General features: G+C 40.3%; 2 protein-coding genes across 6 annotated transcripts; one reads left to right on the top strand and one right to left on the bottom strand.

The window, feature by feature from the left end:
* Positions 1-693: 693 nt before the first annotated feature.
* LOC115677122 (aspartic proteinase 36) lies at positions 694-6,286 on the top strand. Its single transcript, XM_056313364.1, has 11 exons — positions 694-705; positions 1,002-1,579; positions 1,948-2,077; positions 2,166-2,410; positions 2,519-2,746; positions 3,792-3,954; positions 4,141-4,214; positions 4,291-4,387; positions 4,713-4,779; positions 5,438-5,509; positions 5,842-6,286. Exons 1-11 carry the CDS (start codon positions 694-696, stop codon positions 5,997-5,999), a joined length of 1,824 nt encoding a protein of 607 aa, XP_056169339.1. The 3' UTR covers positions 6,000-6,286.
* A 751-nt stretch (positions 6,287-7,037) lies between these two features.
* Positions 7,038-15,584, bottom strand: LOC115673356 (magnesium transporter MRS2-11, chloroplastic). 5 transcript variants are annotated; one of them, XR_008816965.1, is made up of 16 exons: positions 15,103-15,583; positions 14,817-14,889; positions 14,442-14,512; positions 13,651-13,736; positions 13,479-13,566; positions 12,819-12,887; positions 12,266-12,346; positions 12,007-12,172; positions 11,842-11,887; positions 10,361-10,441; positions 9,847-9,929; positions 9,235-9,278; positions 9,022-9,135; positions 8,603-8,699; positions 7,913-8,021; positions 7,038-7,728 (listed from the first exon to the last, which is right to left on the bottom strand). XR_008816965.1 is itself a non-coding variant. In XM_030595512.2 (14 exons), exons 1-13 carry the CDS (start codon positions 15,484-15,486, stop codon positions 9,040-9,042), a joined length of 1,368 nt encoding a protein of 455 aa, XP_030451372.1. In that variant the 5' UTR covers positions 15,487-15,583; the 3' UTR covers positions 8,255-8,699; positions 9,022-9,039. The 5 variants fall into 5 exon arrangements, 1 of the variants encoding a protein (XP_030451372.1); XR_008816967.1 differs by lacking the exon at positions 7,038-7,728 and adding an exon at positions 8,820-8,898 and having other exon boundaries at positions 7,755-8,021; positions 15,103-15,584; XR_008816964.1 differs by lacking the exon at positions 7,038-7,728 and having other exon boundaries at positions 7,755-8,021.
* Positions 15,585-16,231: the final 647 nt, after the last annotated feature.

Raw genomic sequence — 16,231 nt, 5'->3', positions numbered from 1 at the left:
TGCCTTCTTAATTAAGCATTACTCTTTTCTTAATTAATTACATAATCAAGCGTTACTTCATTTGTCAGTGCAAAGCTAGAATGATAGTAATTGACTAAGAGATAATGGGTCGATATAATTTGACTTAAAGGCAACAACTTTTTTGTGCTAGTTTATTGAGAAAAAATTTATTAAGTGCTCCCAAAATTACTTTTTTTTTTTTTGTTCAAAAGAGAGATCCCATTCTATTCTCCTAAGTTCATTGAATTCATGTAGAAACAAAAGGCAAATATTCATCTACCAATAACTAAAAACCCTTCATTTGTTTAAAGATTAACACCACGAGAAACCCCAAACTGGTACACCTATAACAAATTTAATCTCCATTAATTTTTGTTAAATTTAACCATTAAATTACTGAGTTAAATGACACGTGGCAGTTAACGAATATACATGTTTGAGGTTTTACCATTTTGTCGCAGGTGTACTAGTTTGTGATTTTATTTTGTATTAATTCAATTTAACGGAGGGTAAATTTGTCACAAATATATCAGTTTTGGGTTTTTAGTGATTAATAAATTAATTTAGGGTAAATTTATCACAAGCGTACTGGTTTAGGGTTTTTCGTGGCATTAACCTTTTAATTAATAACTTCCCGAAAGGAAAATTAATTTTCTTAATTAATAAATTATCCTCGTGATTAGTGAGTTTTAAATGCGCGGGCAAGTAACTACGCTGACGGTTAAATCCTATTTTTTTGGATCTTAAAAGAGTACATAAATAATAAAAAAAAATAACAATAAATAATCGTTCTTACGTTACCATACAGGACGACACCAACCGAGGTTGTTTATTTTCGCTCGAGTTTCCAACGCGCGTCAGAGCGCGTGGGGGACACGCGCGCGTGCGGGTGACGCGACGCGGAAGGGAGAAGGTTTTCAAAGAAGAAGATCATCAGGAGGAGGAGAAAATGTTAAAGAAATCCGCGGGAGCTCGCGTAAGGAACAGCGATGAATAGATAGAACGTCGTGTATATATGTATATATAATCTCAGGAACCCACGTAACGTGATCTCACATTGCCGAAGCTTCTGTTCCTCTGTCACATTCCCTCCTCCTCCTCCTTCTTCCTCCTCCTCTTTTCCCACCCTCTCTCTTTCTTGGACGTTTTCCATTCCTGCTTTCTTGTTTTATAGGATCCCCCACACCGGCCTCGAATTCGTGCTCCCCAATCCGAATTCTTGTCGCCCGGGCACCAAGAACGTGGGCCCTCGAGATTTCTTGATTGATTTGCTTTGTTGGGTTCGTCCACAGAGAGAGAGAGAGAGAGAGGGAGAGGGAGAGAAGGGAGTATATAAGTCTGTAATGGCGGCTGCGGCGGCCGGGTTCTTGATCGCCGTCGCGGCGCTGGCGTCGGCGGCGGCGGTGTGCGGCGGGTTCCCGGCGGCGATGACGCTGGAGCGGGCTTTTCCGGTGAGGGGTCGCGCGGAGATGAGTCAGCTCATTGCCCGGGACAGAGCCAGGCACGGCCGGATGTTGCAGTCCTCCACCGGGGTCGTGGATTTTCCCGTCGATGGCACTTATAATCCTTACGTTGTCGGGTACTTTTTCTGAATTTTTTCTCTTCAAAGTTTTCAATCTCTCTGTTTCTCTTGATGTTGGTCATAAGTCGTGAAATTCACAGCTTTTGATTTGGTTTCTCGGGATACAAGCGGTCCTTTCCTTGTCCGAAAGTTTCTATTTCTTTCCTTCTTAGTGAATGAATCCAATGGTCGGGGTGTTTCGCTCGCATTCTCTTTCTGCGTTGTGTTCAACTGTTTTTAAGTTGGGCATTGGTTTCATTTGGAAATTCCCCAATTCTCTCCTTTTGTTTTTTTTTTCTTATTTCAGTTATGCTTAGCATGGATTGGAATTGTTTATTGTGGTCATGCTCATCGTGGATGTTTTTTTTTCGGTGGATTATGTGTAGGCTTTATTACACAAAAGTGCAACTGGGCAACCCCCCAAAAGATTACTATGTACAGATTGATACAGGAAGTGATGTTCTGTGGGTTAGTTGTAGCTCCTGTAGTGGCTGTCCTGGAAAAAGTGGACTTCCTGTGAGTACAATTCACACCTTCCTCTCCACATACATGATATGCAAAAAGGCAGCCACTTGGCATTGACTATTTAAGCATGTCTCTACAGATTCAGCTCAATTCGTTCGATCCGTCGAGCTCAAAGACAGCTTCGATGATCTCTTGCTCAGACAAACTTTGCGTCCAAGGGATTCAATCGTCGGACTCAGTCTGCTCTTCACAGTCTTGCAGTTTCTCGTTCCAATACGGAGATGGTAGTGGGGCATCGGGCTATTATGTGTCTGACCAGTTGCATTTCAACACGGTATTGGGGAACTCTCAGTCTGCTAATTCCTCAGCTTCCGTTGTCTTTGGGTAATTCTGGATTTAAGATGCAGCATTGTGTTATTGCTTGTCAAATTTCTCGGGGGATTCGTTTCGTTTTTCTTTTTATTTCCAATTATATAGTGAATTATGAAACAGGTGCGGCACCGCAGTAAGTGGGGAATTGACGAAAACAGATAGGGCAGTTGCTGGGATTTTTGGGTTTGGGCAGCAGGGTATGTCTGTTATTTCTCAGCTGGCTTCACAGGGAGTAACACCCAAAGTGTTCTCACATTGCTTGAGCGGAAGTGGGAATGGCGGGGGCATATTAGTCCTTGGCGAAATCGTCGAGCCAAATATAGTCTATAGTCCACTCGTCCCATCACAGTATGTCCACTCACTTCAAAATTCTTATATTCAACTTTCAAGCATTCTTTTTCTATAACTTTTTTGGTTTTGATTCACTAGAAAAAACCTCGATAGATTGTATCTCGGAAGTTATTCATGATTTGTTCGCTATAACTGAATAATGTGGATTTCTGGATTTGGTAAATTTAGTGCTTGCGGTACCTGTTATGTAGCTAATCAACAGAATAGGGAAATTATAGGAACAAATTGTACCGTTATTACAAAATTAATTTGAAGTCTTTAGACATTTTGAATTAGAAAAGTTTTAACATGCCTACACATTTTCGTTGTTCAACTCTGATTGCTTCTTGTCTTGCTAATATTATTCAGTATATGCTTTAACAACTTTGGTAATTTATACAGCCTATGTGAAACAGAGAATACAAGTTTACTATCAAGTGAAAAGGACTGAAGAGGAATAGATTTGCTTACCATATTTCTGTAGCGCGATGTACTCTTTCCTCATCTTCCCTGAAACTCGTAAACTATATCTAGGTTAGCGCTTCTGTTTGCTAAACTTTTCTCACATGGAATTGTTATTGATTATTCAAAACCTGAGTCATGAAATGATAAACGTTGAGTTGTGAATTTCAGGCATATGTAAGACAGTCTTAACTGATAACTTCTGACAACTTCTTGAGAATGTGATCATTGGATATATTTGGCCTTTTATGATGGTAAAAACAATCAGGCTTGCACATGGTAGTTGGTTGAATTTGTGGAATTGGTCAGGGTCTTTCGGAAATTTCTCTTCAGCTGATTTGCAGTTACAGTGACAAGACGATTATTCTCATGTTTGTTGAACCGTTTGTGGAACGAGGATAATGGCATGTTATGGTAAATGCATGTTGTGTTTCTGCTGTTGCTGCTGCTGCTGCTGCTTTGGTTGTTATGAAAGTCGTCTCTTAGTTTATGAGAAGTTGCATCGGCAACCAAGTGCTTTGATTTCACTAACAGCTGCTGTTATATGAGAATTTATCATCTACTCATGGAGTAATCACTTGACCCAAGTTCTCTGTTGCAGGCCTCATTACAATTTGAATCTGCAAAGCATTTCAGTGGGTGGGCAACAACTGGCTATTGACTCGTCAGTATTTTCAACATCAAGCAGCCAAGGGACTATAATAGATTCAGGGACGACACTGGCATACCTTGCCGAAGGAGCTTTTAACCCTTTTGTTGCCGCCGTAAGTTTCGAGGCAACAATAAGTTTACAACAGAACTCGATCCACCCAAAGACAAAATAAATAATTGTCAACTGAATCAACAAGTTTCTAAATTAGGAAGTCTCCAGCAACTGATATCGATTGCTATTACTTAGAAAAATGACTACGACCACTGATTCATATAGTTGTGTAAATTTTTCTGCTCAGATTGCGAACGCTGTTTCTCAGACTGCTCAGACTTATCCTTCCCAGGGAAATTACTGTTACGTCATCACATCCAGGTTCATTTTCTTACAAGTCTCTGTAATTTTTCAATCGGTTTCGGTGGACTAATATATGGTCTTCGGTTACGTCTAGTGTCACGGATGTGTTCCCACAAGTTAGCTTAAATTTTGAGGGAGGGGCTTCCATGGTACTAAGTGCTCAGGATTATATGTTACCGCAGCAAACTGGGGTGAGTGGATGAGAACGATATCTCTTCTGCTTTGTGAAGTTTTTGACGCTTTCTTGATACTATCTTTTCCGCAACGAAGTTGTAACTGCTAACTGTTCATGGATTGGTCAGCTAGTCTGCCACTTCAGTTCAATGAAAATGCCACTAATGACTACAGTCATTTGACCTTTCATGCATTCCCATTTACTCTTGTGATGAAAAAAGTTGTTTTCCAAGTCGGCGCAATTTGACATTAATGTGGTTGGAAGGTGCAACATTAATATGTCTCTCTTGTTTCTCTATTCTTTTTTCCCTTTTTAGCTGAATTCTATTTCTTTTCTTTCAGGGTGGTACTGAAATATGGTGCATTGGCTTTTCAAAAGTTCAGGGGCAAGACATTACAATTCTAGGAGGTACACAACCCTGCAAAAAGCCTTTTTTTCCCTCTTACTTATTAGCTACGAAAGTTTTAGATTGTGGAGTTATATTCATTAAATAGAATGCAAAGTAGTGTGCATTATGGCGACTGACAAACGCAACCTCATAGAAAGTCAGGACTAAGGGAAGCTCTACTTTTGTTGTGAAGATAATAATTTTGCCAGTTCGCATGTTGCCACACATTTTAAAGTCATGAGCTTCACTATGTTGAATAGAAGCCTACACAAGGATCCATGAACTGACGACTTTCCAGCTTCCCAGTTAGTTAGTCAATTCCCAAAAGGCACGGCTTTTCAATTGAGCACAAGTGCTGAGTAAGCGGACTAGTTATCATGAGAATCGCCTTTCTTGCATATTTTACACGAAATAGAAATGGTTCTCTTTATTTAGCCATGATATCGCTTGATGGGTTTCATTTTTTTCCCCATGCTCCTTGCACTTTTTACGTTTGTTCCCCTTGAAAGAAAGACGGATTATGTCTCGCTGTTCTTGTTGTTCATTTTATCTCCCTGATATTAAGTCAGATTTACCATAGCCTTTGTGCAACTCTTACTCTTGTTTACTATCAAACTGTGTAATTGATTTCAACCTGGTGGACCAGTCTAATGATAGAGCCAATATTGCGATTTTCAGACCTTGTTCTACAAAACAAAATCATCGTCTATGATCTGGCTGGGCAACGGATCGGATGGACCAATTACGACTGTAAGTTACTAACCCGTTCCTTAATCGGTTACTGTACCCTAATCTGTTACTTTTAGCTTTAGTTCTATAGGAGGTATCAAACATAATTTGCATTTAATTATTTTGTTTTTTCCAAACCGAAACTTCTCAGAACTCAATAGATGGAAGTGTCTCACCGCATGTGATAGATATGTTTGTACTTTTAAAGACATGCATGCACATGCCTCAGCAGAACCGTACTCCGAAGAACTCATTGACGGGGTCATTTTACATGACGCGCTTCTATTTGAATCTGAATATGGTTTACTTTTTTTCTTAGCTTTGCTTGAGCTGACCTACACTCTACTTTTTAGGTTCGCTGTCCGTGAATGTGTCCACAACTAGCAACACCGGTGCAAACGAATACGTTAATGCAGGACAGCTGAGTGATAGTAGCTCACCTAGAAGCATGCCTTACCAATCGTTTACACCGATCATGATGTTAACACTCGGCATTCTCTTGTTCCTATAGTATCCACCATGGGAAGTGGTCTGCGGTCATTTCTTCATGGTATATTTATGCTGCTGATTTCATACTCACACAGTAGCAAGCGAGACGGATTGATCATTTATTTTGCGGCCATTTTGCTGCACTGGTGTACCATAGTTTTGCAGTTCTTCATTTCGAGGATCAGCATATTTATTCATTCAGTCAGTGTAGATTCATGGTTCATTAGGCTTGTGATATAGGCAGGTGTTGTAGATGACATTTAGATACAGTTTATTCATACGTCATAAATCGATATTCCATTTTTTTTCTCGAAGGAAACTTCAACTCCGAGACTCTATGACATTGACATTACGGCGATGGTAGTCTTGTTTAGCTATGAATTGAAATTGAGAAAGTTGTTCTAAGCTAATGCAGGATGACACAAATCTAGATATCGTTTTTTTCGCAATGCAAACAGAGGTCTATCGGTCATACCGAGGTTTCTTGTGAGATAAGTCGAGAAGACTTTCAAAAATATGTTAACCTAGGAACTCAATTTCGTTCGTTCTACAAGATGAATAACTCAATGAGCAAGCGCGTTTGTACCGAGTCAATTTGGTGACCCTTTTTCAGCGGTCAGTAGGTGCTACCGTGCTATCACCAAAACTTGAAAGAGCTAACATAATCAGATGACCAAACGAGCAGCTAAACTTATGGAGAAAGCTATGAATCAATTCAGGGTGTGGATAGAGATTAAGGAATTCTTGTGGCAATTGGTGATTGCTAAAGTGGCTAAATTTAGGACCAGTGTGACTAAAATCGAGCTAAGATGGAACTGAAGCATCGAGCCGTCTTTTTGGAAATGATGCAATACGACGATCATACTGTTCCATTTTCCAAAAAAGATGAATTTTTCCCGTGCTAATAGATATCTATCAGAGTTGGTAAAAAAAGTTACCGGCCGACTAATTTCTCAATAACTTGTTAGTAACTCACTGGCAATTTTATAAAATCATTAATTATTTTTTACGGTTACTAACGTTTATATGTTTATGGGATTAGGCAAATCGGAAATTTGGATTCCGATGTCATATCCATACAACCGAATGTTTCAGAAATCTACTTCAATTTTTTTACTTCCTTCGATATTGAATATGCAGATCGTTCATACCTATGTGTTGCGGGGTTGATAAGATACTTTTGTTAAAAGTAGTGTCTAGCTTTTACACGAGGATAATTTAAATTATAGGTAATCCAACCAACATACCTAACTTGCACGGTCGATCATCAAAGCTATCCTGTGTAAAATCTGATCTTTTACGCAGCTGCGAATCGCGGTCAATTGTCGAAATTGGCTGAACCCAAATGTGCCTGATGACTGGTTTGGGAACCTCGTGTTATGCGCATTTCGTAAGGCTATGGACATGGTCGAGGATTTCCTCTGCAACCCACTGTGCTACGCAGCTAATCCGTTTAAGAGTGTCGAGGACAACTGCTACAGATCTTTTATCAATAATGTGAAAGCGCAAGGTCGCGGGAAGAAGATCTCAACTCTACGGCGGACCCGAGTAAGCCCGTGTTGAGCCCAGATTTGGAGGTGCATAGCTGGCTGAGCCCCCGTGTTTCCCGATAGAGGGATCGATCATTCTTTATCCTTCATTCATCAACGACCAAAGCAAAGATGCGTTGGTGCTGCTGTTCAAGGACAAACCGGGCGACGTCTGAGAAAATCTGCTACCATCTGGATTACTGGAAGCATATGACCGTATTTCTGTGACATACAGTGAACAAGGTGAATTCTTGGTATATATCTGCTCGTTAACGTAGAATAAAGGCAATAAGACATTGTCAGACACCGGCGCGAGTAGTGTTTTGTTTGTCAACTGTACTTATTGCCGGCAAAAGTGGCAATCTGGTTAAAATTTTAAAATGTCTCGAAAGCATTTTCATTTTACAGTTTAGGCATGTTGTTGCACTTAAGATGCTGTCGTTTTCGCTCAGACACGGTAGTGCTCATCCGGAAGCATCTTGGTTCATGCAGCTTTGCCCTCATGCCCGCTTCCCCTTTGCCAAAACGTTAGGGAAAGAATATCAATAACCAAACAGATATCACAAATGAGCATCGTTTGCTAATAATCATCATTGTATACTCAACAGGACGTCGGGCCTCACATTGACATTCGTAGAGATTCAAATGCAACTTCTTGGCATTTGACTGATGAATAAGCAAGAGAAGATGAAAGAAGAATTGACTTATTTAACTAAACTTTTGCAGCTTATATCATCACGGTGCCGTCGCATAGAAACCGGCAGAATTATGGTTTTATTCTGAGAATTGATCCTGGTTAAATAATGGCACATTACATCCCACGGGATCGCTAAATGAGGACTGGCTCATTGGTCCCCTACATCTGTTAAGACTAATGGAAGTGGGAGATAACTATCAAATGCATGACCGTAGCTCCTGCCTCACAGCAAGCGACTAGGAGCATGTATTGCGGCAGCAATCTGACTGCGCATTTATAGTTACTGTGAAGGACACGCCTACTTAAGGCAAACAATTATTATCTGGGGAGGTTTTGGAACATCACTAACAATCCGCATTCTGCAAAGCGCAAGCAAGTTCCAGAGTAGAAGGATCTGACCGCTCGAGAAGAGATCTTCCTCTATGTTTCTTGTAATGCTTGCTGGTTCTCTCATAACAACCAAAGGACAACATCTCGAGTTCCCCTTCCATGTGACCTGCAAATAACATCAGAGAAGGTTATGTTCTGAGACTCAAGACACAGAACATGCGGGGTATGCAAGTTAAATTAGGTCCAGATCATGAAATGAATGTGGGTCTATCTTAAGTTCGTTTACCTGCCAAGCCAATGATGCTTAGCTGGTCTTGTCGGATGATCAGCCACACTGGGACTGAGACTACACTTGACCGATAATACTGAAATGTTATCATCAGTTCAATGGGTCCACAACTCCCAAGGAGCACCTCAAGTTATGGCGAAACCATACATATCATACCTAGTTCAATGCAAGATGAGTTGGAGTAAATTTTCTCACTCACCAAGAATTGGTATCCGAGTTACAGTATTTTCCTTGCCTTGAGATATGCATACATAAGGAAGAAAGCCACAACAGCACCAAAAATAATTCCAGCAGTTGTCAACCAAAATGCGAACTGCATCAAGTAAAATAGAAAACTATCATACCCCAGGGACAATCAGTGAAACAATAGGGAAAACACAAAGGGACAGGTGTCTTAGATAGCTTTGCATACCACATGTTCTTCTAGATAGGACTTCAGATTCATGCCAAAAATACCTGCATAATAGGAAAAGCTCTTTCTATTAGCAGGATTAAAATGACCAGTGATGAAAAGCTCTATAATGACGGGTGACAATTATGATACCAATCTAAGATGCATGCAGCAGTAGCGCTAACAGCAAAAAATAAAACAAGCTCTATCCTATTAAGTGGTTCAGCTATATGAAACTTATTAATTCATTGTGCTACTACATCCTCTATAAGATCAATAACCAGTCTAAGATGCATATGCGATAAAAATAAATGGATGTTCTGTTTCGCTTTTCTCAGAAAAGCAGAAGTAAAGAATTGTGGTTATAAATGAAAGAAAACACAATGAAAGCCTGAAGAATGAGTAAGAGTGGCCTAAATTCATTCTACCAGACCAAACCAACCATATACCAAGAATCCTTGGGGATCACGATAGTATCACTAAAACAACACAAGTTTCGATACAGTTCTTACATTCTTATTGGTTCTTACAATTGTGTGGTTAACAGATCATGCAACATCACGTGACAATCTCCAATGACGGTATAATTGACTCTTACTAAGCAAGTTTGTGCAAAACTGTATGGAAAAGTACCTGCAACCAATGCACCAACTGCCACACAAAATGCTCCAACCTGAAGAAGCAACTCCACCCTACTGACTTCAAGCCTCCGAGAGCTGATGAAGAAAGAAGTCAAAATTTCATAACTCCAGAAATATGGGCTGATTTCCACTATCCAACCACAACAAAAGCAGTGCTGAAAGAGTGAAGGGAAAAGCAAGTTTCACAATTTAGTTGCACTACACATGACAATGAAATTTGCAGATGCATTCAGTTTTCAAGTTGAGCATGCTCTTAGTCCATCAATCTAATATGGAGAATAACATGTTCTGGTAGTCCAATAAATAATTTGTGGTAAACAATGTTATGTGGAATCAAACAATTCACAAGCTTTATGGAGGTGCTAATCACTGGCATTTTTGCAATGCTAGTATTACTAGAGAATGACAAAGTCAACTGCAAAAAGCAAAGGAATAATGCAGTGATCAATTCACTACAGAAACTAAATTAGTGGCGAACTGATAGAAAATGCAAATATCTCTCGGACCTTAAATTGACAGCAATAGAGTCTTCCATTTCTTTGGCAGAATCAAGGAGTCTTTCAGCTTGAACATGACAAGATTCACACCTGCGATAGTAGATGCGGTAGTAAGCAAAGCCGCTCGACGGTACCTTGTAAAAGGAGTAGCTTATTGTGACAAACTTTCTTGATCCAGTTAATTTCCAAGAAAATTTAGATTTGATATGACCACCAAGGAAGCATTGTTTAGACTAATTGAAGATGATCAAAAAAAGTTTGATTGAAAAAGTAACAGAAAATTTTGTCCCGCACAAGCCGTGAATCAGAAGGTCAGCAGCCATCGTCTCTAATCGAAAGGCTACCCTGCTTCCATTTGAAAGGTAATATTAATCATCAGAACTAAGCAAATCCTCCAGACACGAGACTAGATAGCACCAGTACTCTTAATATTTATCCTGTCAAAGAAAGACTCTCTTGCATGTATGAATTTTTAATCCAAACTTCAAGGGAAAATTCAGTCAGTTGCTTTCTGTGACCCTCGTTTAATAATGGATAACCCAACATTTAAGGTTGCAGCTGTCATTTATTTTATTATGCACTTCGAGAGACATAGGCTTTCTACAAACCAGGCTTAGATTCAAATTGGCAAAATTGCTTATGTGCAATTAATTGTTGTGCATTAATATATTTAACTCAACATGCAGATAAGGTTAACAGTGCGATTTAGTAAGAGGGCTCCTTAGGACTTTAAAAGAACAATCACTTATACGGCGTACAGGACCTTAAACTAGTATGGTAAAGAATTCAAAAGTTTTTTGTTTTCCTTCCCAAAAGCATAAATGACGACATTCAAGGAACTGTCTCTTTAAGTGAGACCTTGGCAACATCCCAAACTCTTGGTCCCAAGGGCAACAGTATGCTTTGTAGGCCACCCAACCCAAACACCATATGTCTCATAATTAAGGTATCAAAACTTCTTGTCATCTGTTGGAGCAGTTTCTTTGACCATTTTTTAGACCTCTTAGCCCCAAACTAAAGACTTAAAACTTTGGTGTATTTAGACCATCCAAAATAGCATTGGCATCCTATGCTAATTTCAGGTTCCACTGCTTATAAGCAACCATTTCCTCGTTACTGTGATCCAAATAGTTTAATTCTAAAACCAAAACTACCTCAAAGTGATAACATGAATGACTCCTTTCTCAATGGTGGATAACCAAAATTTTCTGCTAATATAACACTAGTTAGTAAGTAGCTACAGAACTCAGATCTAAGATGATCTCTCTGATTCTGGTCTCAATTTCAGCCGCACAGCAAATGATAGTGCAAGTTTACTATGTACAAAGTCAACTCATAGTTTACGGAGTGTATAATTTAAACATTTGCAAATAGTGCCAAGAGCTATGATAGAAATGAATCGAGAAGAGCAGATAAAAACACAAAGGTGCACCCTCTACCATAAATAAATGATGATTTTGTATGGCATGGATTCAAATCAAGGAAATAACCTTTGCAGGTAGTTTTCCAGAAGCATCTCAATTTCTTCCTCCTCTTCTGCGATATCAAATCAAGTCCAGAAGAGGGGTAAGTAGAAACTCTTTGTTCACTTAAAGTAAAATGCACACTTTGCACATTATACTAATGGCTTATACAGATATATTCCAGTGCCATACCCTCAGCAATCTGTTTTTCAAGAGGAACAGAACATTCCACATTATCATTCCCTTTCGTAAGTGTGCAATTTCTTCCCATAATACAAATGCGGCGTATCTCATGAGGATCCTCTAGAAGATCGAGAAGCATCTGTTTCAGAGCCCCAGCTCTCGAACCCAGTTCAACCTGTCATTGGAGTAACGACAAAATAAGAAAACCAGAAGGTTCTCCTAGTCAATAAGGGCAGTCAACCTTTCAAGTGACACAGTAGACAAGTACCAACATCTGCTTGCTAAGACGGAGTTCCTCTAGGATATCAGCTGTCAATCTGTTGGGTAAAACCTCAAGTAAAGATAGAACCTGAACCAAGATTCAGAACATCAACCGCAGTTAGGACATTAGTAAGGTGTGAACTCTAAGTTGCCACCGTAGTCTAATTACGATGACAATTCAGAGAAACCCAATCAAACTCATACACTTTATGGAAAAAACTCGAGAGTGGAAAAAACTGAATGGGGAAGGTAAACAGGGATCCAATAATGAGAAATACCCAAGAAAGAACTATCTGATCAATCACCCGTTTTAAATAAAGATTTCATGAGTATGTTTGCAGGCAAGTTTGTGTGTATATCAAAAGAAATACGTATTGTGCCTAAAAGTTGTAAATGACAAAGTAGAGCATGCTTTTCTGGCATTTTACTACCAAAGGCAGAATATTGAATTGAGGGTCAAATCTTCACGTGTAACAGGCAGTTATGTAAGAACATGCTGAGGGATACTATCGCAATCTCCGGGAGATTTAAAGGAAAGAGCACTGTGTTCTCAAACTCACACGAGGTTCTAGATTCATCAGTCTTTGCTCGTAACGCTGTATGCGTGAAATCAAGGCTGCTTCAACAACCTAAAAGCACCACCATCGTTAGAAATGTGCTAAAACATCAAATTGTACAACAGAGCTTCAAGAAAATTGCAATTTGGCCTAGTTAGACAATTAAGGTACAGAAAATGCTACTATTCGGGGCACAAGATGAGATTATTTCATGTGATATAAAAACACAGAGATAAACTTACCTCACGACTCTCACTGAAATTATGTTAGTGGTAAACAGTTGACTTATAAAATCACGATTCACAATGCTCACAGATACTCTGCGACTATCCATATTATTCTCTCGACTTTTATTTTGTTTTGTTTTTCTGTGAGACTCGGAAGAACATGGCATCCTCTGACAAGAAAGGTTTGGTTATCTGCCAACCTCCACATCTAAATATGTCAACCTAAAAAACCCTGTCATGCTCCCACCCCCCTGAATAGATGGGTACGCACATTTGCTGGGCTGTACGCAAAGACTCTGTGGCACAGAAAAAACTGCTATCTCAAAAAGGACAAGTTGAATGAACATAATATTCTTAGAGATACCAGAAAGATTTTTTTACAAGATGACCATTTCTTCTAAGTACGCATATCAGGAAAAATAGAAGACAAACTGACCTCAAGCTCAAAAGGCATACAGTGCCCTCCATTCATATTGGGGTTTAATCGAGGCAACAATGAGTCTATGAAGGCTTTTCCTCCTCTACTGTAATTGATCAATGATAGATGTTAACCGTAAGCTCATTGAGAAAAATTATTATAAGGTGGACTAAAAGAAGCATCACCTTACCTGTTATAATTAAATATGAGCACACGTTCTGGCATTGCTATTGCCCGTAATGATCCCAAATTAAGGAGAATGGCATGCTCACGGACCTAGTACATGATCATACAAACCAGAGAAACATATATTGGTAATGTCATATATCCCAATCAAGTCAGGACAGCTTTTGTTGTCAGTTGTGATATATTGGAAAGAACTCTAATCTGCACACTCTCAACTCCGTCCAAAAACCCCAGAATGAAGGAAGCATACTAAAGGCTTTAATAGAAAAGAGTTATTAATCCTGTACACCAAAATACTACCATCTTCATCTGCCTCATTCACCATCCCTGTGTTCAAACATTATCGAGACAAAAATCAGTCTGCTCCAAGCACAAGGTGCAGGATACACGATTGAGCCACTTGTTGCATATGGTCATCACAAGAGAATATTCTACTACCCTAAAATGAAATAGCCTTTATAAGTATAATGCATCATTTTTCTCTGAACAGTGGGAAAAGTATATGTTACACTTACATGATTGAACTGAGAAGATAAACAGACCAGTCAACTTAGAGAAGGGGGTGAGAAGTTAAAAGACAGACGGACTGACCCATTAACCCAATATTTGCAGTCCAAATAGAAATGCATATTTTTGGCACCATGAATCATTTAAAAGATTGCATAATTCGGTGAGAGACTGTTACATTTGATTAAACCTTTAAACATGCTATATATATGGCCACTTCTCTGCAGACCTTTACTAATCAAATAAATCAATCAGGCAACAGAAATTAAAGCTGTCATAAGATCATACCAGCAAAGAAGGCATCGAATTTATCAGCCAGAGTGATGGATCAATACTTCGTATATCTCGTGGACGAAGGCCTGATAGTAAAACCAGTAGTCAGAGACAAACAGAATATACAAATTCAGCAATGAATAAATCCACAATGACGGGAAAAGACGGACCGGGCCAATCAAACAAGGGCTGAATACGAGTGACAATAATGAGATACACTTTGCCAAAGATCAGATCAAAGTGCGTAGCTATTTCGGGCCACTGAGATGAGACACAAGAGACATGTGCACAAGGAGCGAACCCATCGCATCACCATGGCCAGTGATTCTACAAAATCTGAGTTATAGAAGAAGATGAAGCAGGATACCCATCCAGATCTAGTTCACTCACCACCTGACTTCAACAAGTGCCGTCTGTTGATCTTCCGAGTCGATATCATCCCGTTCGGCTTCACTTCCACCACCTGCAGAAAGGCCTAGTTAGGAAATTAAGCGAGTCAAAAACCATGATGAATAACTTCGCTCCAATGAAATCGGAACACTATGTTCGGCAAATTGGCAATCACACCGATCCCGTCACAACTGGAGAATCCAGAGAAAACAAGTTCTCACATTTCCAAAAATCCACTCCGAATTCCCAGGACTCTACGCGAATACCAAGCAATGCGCGGATTTACCTCGTAAACCGGTTCGCGTATCCCGATAGATAAGTAATCGCTGGCCGAGGACGCGGCCGCCGCCGCCCTCCGCCGGCTGCTCCCGTCCTCGCCGGGGACCCTGCCGTCGCCGCCGTCGCCGTCGGAGACCAGCGTCTCCGAGTCGCTCCACCGGCCCTCCTCCTCCGCCGATCGGGCGGTGCACTTCACGGCCGGGGACGGGCGCGCCTCGCTCTTCCGCCGCGGCGCGAGCTGGAGGCGCGGCCATGGAGGGGGCGGGCAGCGGAGGAGCCGGGAGCAGGCGATGAGGTCGGGGAAGAGGAGGAGGCGGTGGGCGGCGGAGGAGGGCGGAGGAGGGCGGGACGAGAGCCGGAGGCTCTGCGGCGACGGAGGAGTCAGCGCCATTGGTGCCGCGGAGCCGGAGCGTCGGTCATGGGAACGGAAGGTTTCTGTTGCAGCTGCTGCGACGGAGAGCGTGCGCGGTGATTGGGTGGAGCAGGATAAACTATTTATTTATTTATTATGGATAAGGCTAAAATAGTCACTTTTTTTTCGGATTATTTAGAATTATTTTATTGGGTTATTAGGGGGCAGCGACAGTTATATTCGTGGCGAGCCAATTTTTTTTGGAGAATAAAAAAAAAAGGGAGGGTACGATTTTGCGATATTCGTTAATTATTGGGAGAATTTTGGAATTTCTGACGTGCTGTGAGACTGTTGGACACTTGTCTGATGCATTGTGGCCAGCTAACTATCTTCAACTTGACAAAAAAGAAAAAGGTTAATACCACGAAAAACCCTAAACTGGTACACTTGTGACACATTTACCCCAAACTATTTTTTTGACCATAAAAAACTCCAAACTGGTACACCTGTGACAATTTTACTCCGAACTATTTTTTTGACCATAAAAAATCCCAAACTGGTACATCTGTAACAATTTTACTCTGAACTTACCACAAAAAATCCCAAACTGGTACATATGTGACAATTTTACCCTGAATTAAAATTTTAATATTATTTTTTTATTTTTTTCGAATTTTTATTTATTTATTTATTTTTTTCCTTTTATTTTTTTTTCTTTATCTTCAACCTCTGGCCGGTCGCCGGTCCGGCGACCAGCCAGAGGTGGAAGCCCGTGAGGGCCGCC

The sequence above is a fragment of the Syzygium oleosum genome, unplaced genomic scaffold (assembly GCF_021117445.2).
Source record: "Syzygium oleosum isolate NSW1041296 unplaced genomic scaffold, Sole_v2.1 Sole_v2.07, whole genome shotgun sequence".
Taxonomy (NCBI): Eukaryota; Viridiplantae; Streptophyta; class Magnoliopsida; order Myrtales; family Myrtaceae; genus Syzygium; species Syzygium oleosum.
Note: the sequence above shows the minus strand (reverse complement) of the source record. Positions and strands in the feature narration are given on the sequence as shown.